This window comes from Schistosoma mansoni (genome assembly GCF_000237925.1).
Source record: "Schistosoma mansoni, WGS project CABG00000000 data, chromosome 3 unplaced supercontig 0233, strain Puerto Rico, whole genome shotgun sequence".
Lineage (NCBI taxonomy): Eukaryota > Metazoa > Platyhelminthes > Trematoda > Strigeidida > Schistosomatidae > Schistosoma > Schistosoma mansoni.
Genome location: NW_017386015.1, coordinates 268068 through 270274, shown reverse-complemented (window position 1 = coordinate 270274; position 2207 = coordinate 268068). Strand labels below are relative to the sequence as shown.

General features: G+C 32.0%; 1 protein-coding gene across 1 annotated transcript; it reads right to left on the bottom strand.

The window, feature by feature from the left end:
• Nucleotides 1-263: 263 nt before the first annotated feature.
• Smp_202440 (unnamed protein product) lies at nucleotides 264-461 on the bottom strand (the record flags this gene model as incomplete). Its single annotated transcript, XM_018792831.1, has 1 exon — nucleotides 264-461. The coding sequence occupies one exon, from the start codon at nucleotides 459-461 to the stop codon at nucleotides 264-266; it is 198 nt and encodes a 65-aa protein (XP_018644654.1).
• Between the last annotated feature and the right edge of the window lie 1746 nt (nucleotides 462-2207).

Below are 2207 nucleotides of genomic sequence, written 5' to 3'. Positions count from 1 at the left end.
CTAAAGTGGAAATCAGTCTTCTTGACTGTTAACACTTTTATTAACTTTCAGGTTCAATGATTACTGTGGTCATTACAAATCTGTGTGTGAATCGAGAAACCCATTCAATTTTTAACATTTCACTTTCAATGAAATGCATTATCTTTCTGTTATTTCAATCATTGATCACATAAATCTACTCAACTGGACACATTCAGTTCCACTTCTACGTGATCAATTTTCATCTTAACATCTATTAACAACCAGTGGTACAATATTGTTGGTCAACTAGAATTCATGTGGCATTCTTTAGAAGTTAAAATTCCACATTCAACGATGATGGAATTGTCTAGCAGAACTAACTTTATTGCAATCAAATTCAAGTGTGAAGATGTGGATTTACACATCCAATGAAAACAGTTTGTGCTACTTAGATTATAACTCAACAAACCAAAACAATGAACCAATGACAACCAACTCATATATTATTACAAGCAAAAAAATGTTTGTGTCATGGAAACATGACCACACATTTTAAACTACAAATAAACTAATCACTTGGTTTAAAATATCAATAGGGGTCAGTAATTTCAACCAACGATGGATAAATATCAGCCTATATACCTCAAAAACTGAAAGAATATTACACAACAATGAGTTCATCTTTCACGATGATTCGTTAACAATGATCATATGAATTCATGAATTTCGATCGTCTTAATGGTCACTTTAAATCATCCAATCAGAAAGAAACAAGCAAACACTCAGAAAGTCTATATAAAGTCGACGAGTTCTATCAACGACTATTAACCTTTTTCAACAAGAAGATGAGGTGAGTGTTGACTGTACAGTTAAGGTTTTTGAATGCATTATATGACTTTTAATTTGTTTCAATGAAATAAGGCCATTATATCATTTGAACCACTTTAGATATATTTTTTCGTCTGGTCATCTGGTACTCGTCTATTTGGTGGTCAGCTTAAATTTGAAGTTCTTCAATTGTCAACATGTTTGTGACGAAATTGATTTGCTTAAAAAAGGAAAATTATTGTTTGAAGATGATTCACATGCATATGTAAGTTATCAGTCAGGTTCCAACATACACATTCAGTCTCAGTATTATCATTATTCCCAGATTATTCGCGTGAATCAATCGTCTCCAATTGTCGATTGCAAGTTTGAAAAATTCGTTCCTCCTCATGTGAGTTCATTGAATTTTCCAATGGAGATACTAATCCATATGTTCGCATATTTTCAGAAAATCATTCCAAAATTCCTGTTTCAATTTTACGGCTCTGATGTCAGTAGATTTGACATTGGTTATTATGGTAAGAGAATCATTTTCTTTCAACTTGAATATTTACTGAGTTTTGTTTATTCACACATCATTCCACGAATGAAAGTTGCTTTAATTTCTTCAGAAAATCAGTTTTATGCTGTTGTGTAACATTCAAAACTTCTACTGATATCTTATTTTGTTGAAGTTGTGAATAGTTTGAGGCCTTACAGCAAACGTGTTACCGTTCATGCATTTCATTTTAGTCTCCAGTTAATTTCAAACGTTTTCATTCATTTACTGCAGATTATGAATCAAATTGCATGTTTTCATTCGATAAACGCAGGTATAACATTCATGAATGGATCAAAGGAATTAGGATCAATTAGCAGTTATTCATCTCACATTATTTCGCCTCAATATGAGATTTCGAACGAGGGTAAGTTGTTTTATTGTTCAATGATATTTTGTTTTGCTTTTTAATTCTTATTTTCATTTTGCATAAGTGATTCAGTATTCAGGTTGGTTATTGCATGAGAGCTGACCAGTACATAGTGATTATTTTGTTTGTGTGATTCCATGACTTAGAATATGTTCACAATGCGTATTCATTACTGTCAAGCCAGAACGTTAAATGAATCACGAAACAGACGCAAATTGATTGGGTAAAAATGATAAGTCTGTTGATGTAATTACTGAAGAGGAAATTACATACTCTTCAGTCTGTTAAAACTTCTATAAAACAGATTTCTCGTCAATGCGACACTTCCTGGTAGATTCAATGAATCAAACTGATCACAGCTACAACAATAAACGATGTTTTGAGAGAAATCAGTCAGGATTATTGAAACATATGAACTTTCAAACTATATTTGATGTCCTCCAAATTTTTTTGTCACTTCCTTCAAATTTCAATGTTTCTAAGTCATTGTCTGTAGACCGTTGGATATTC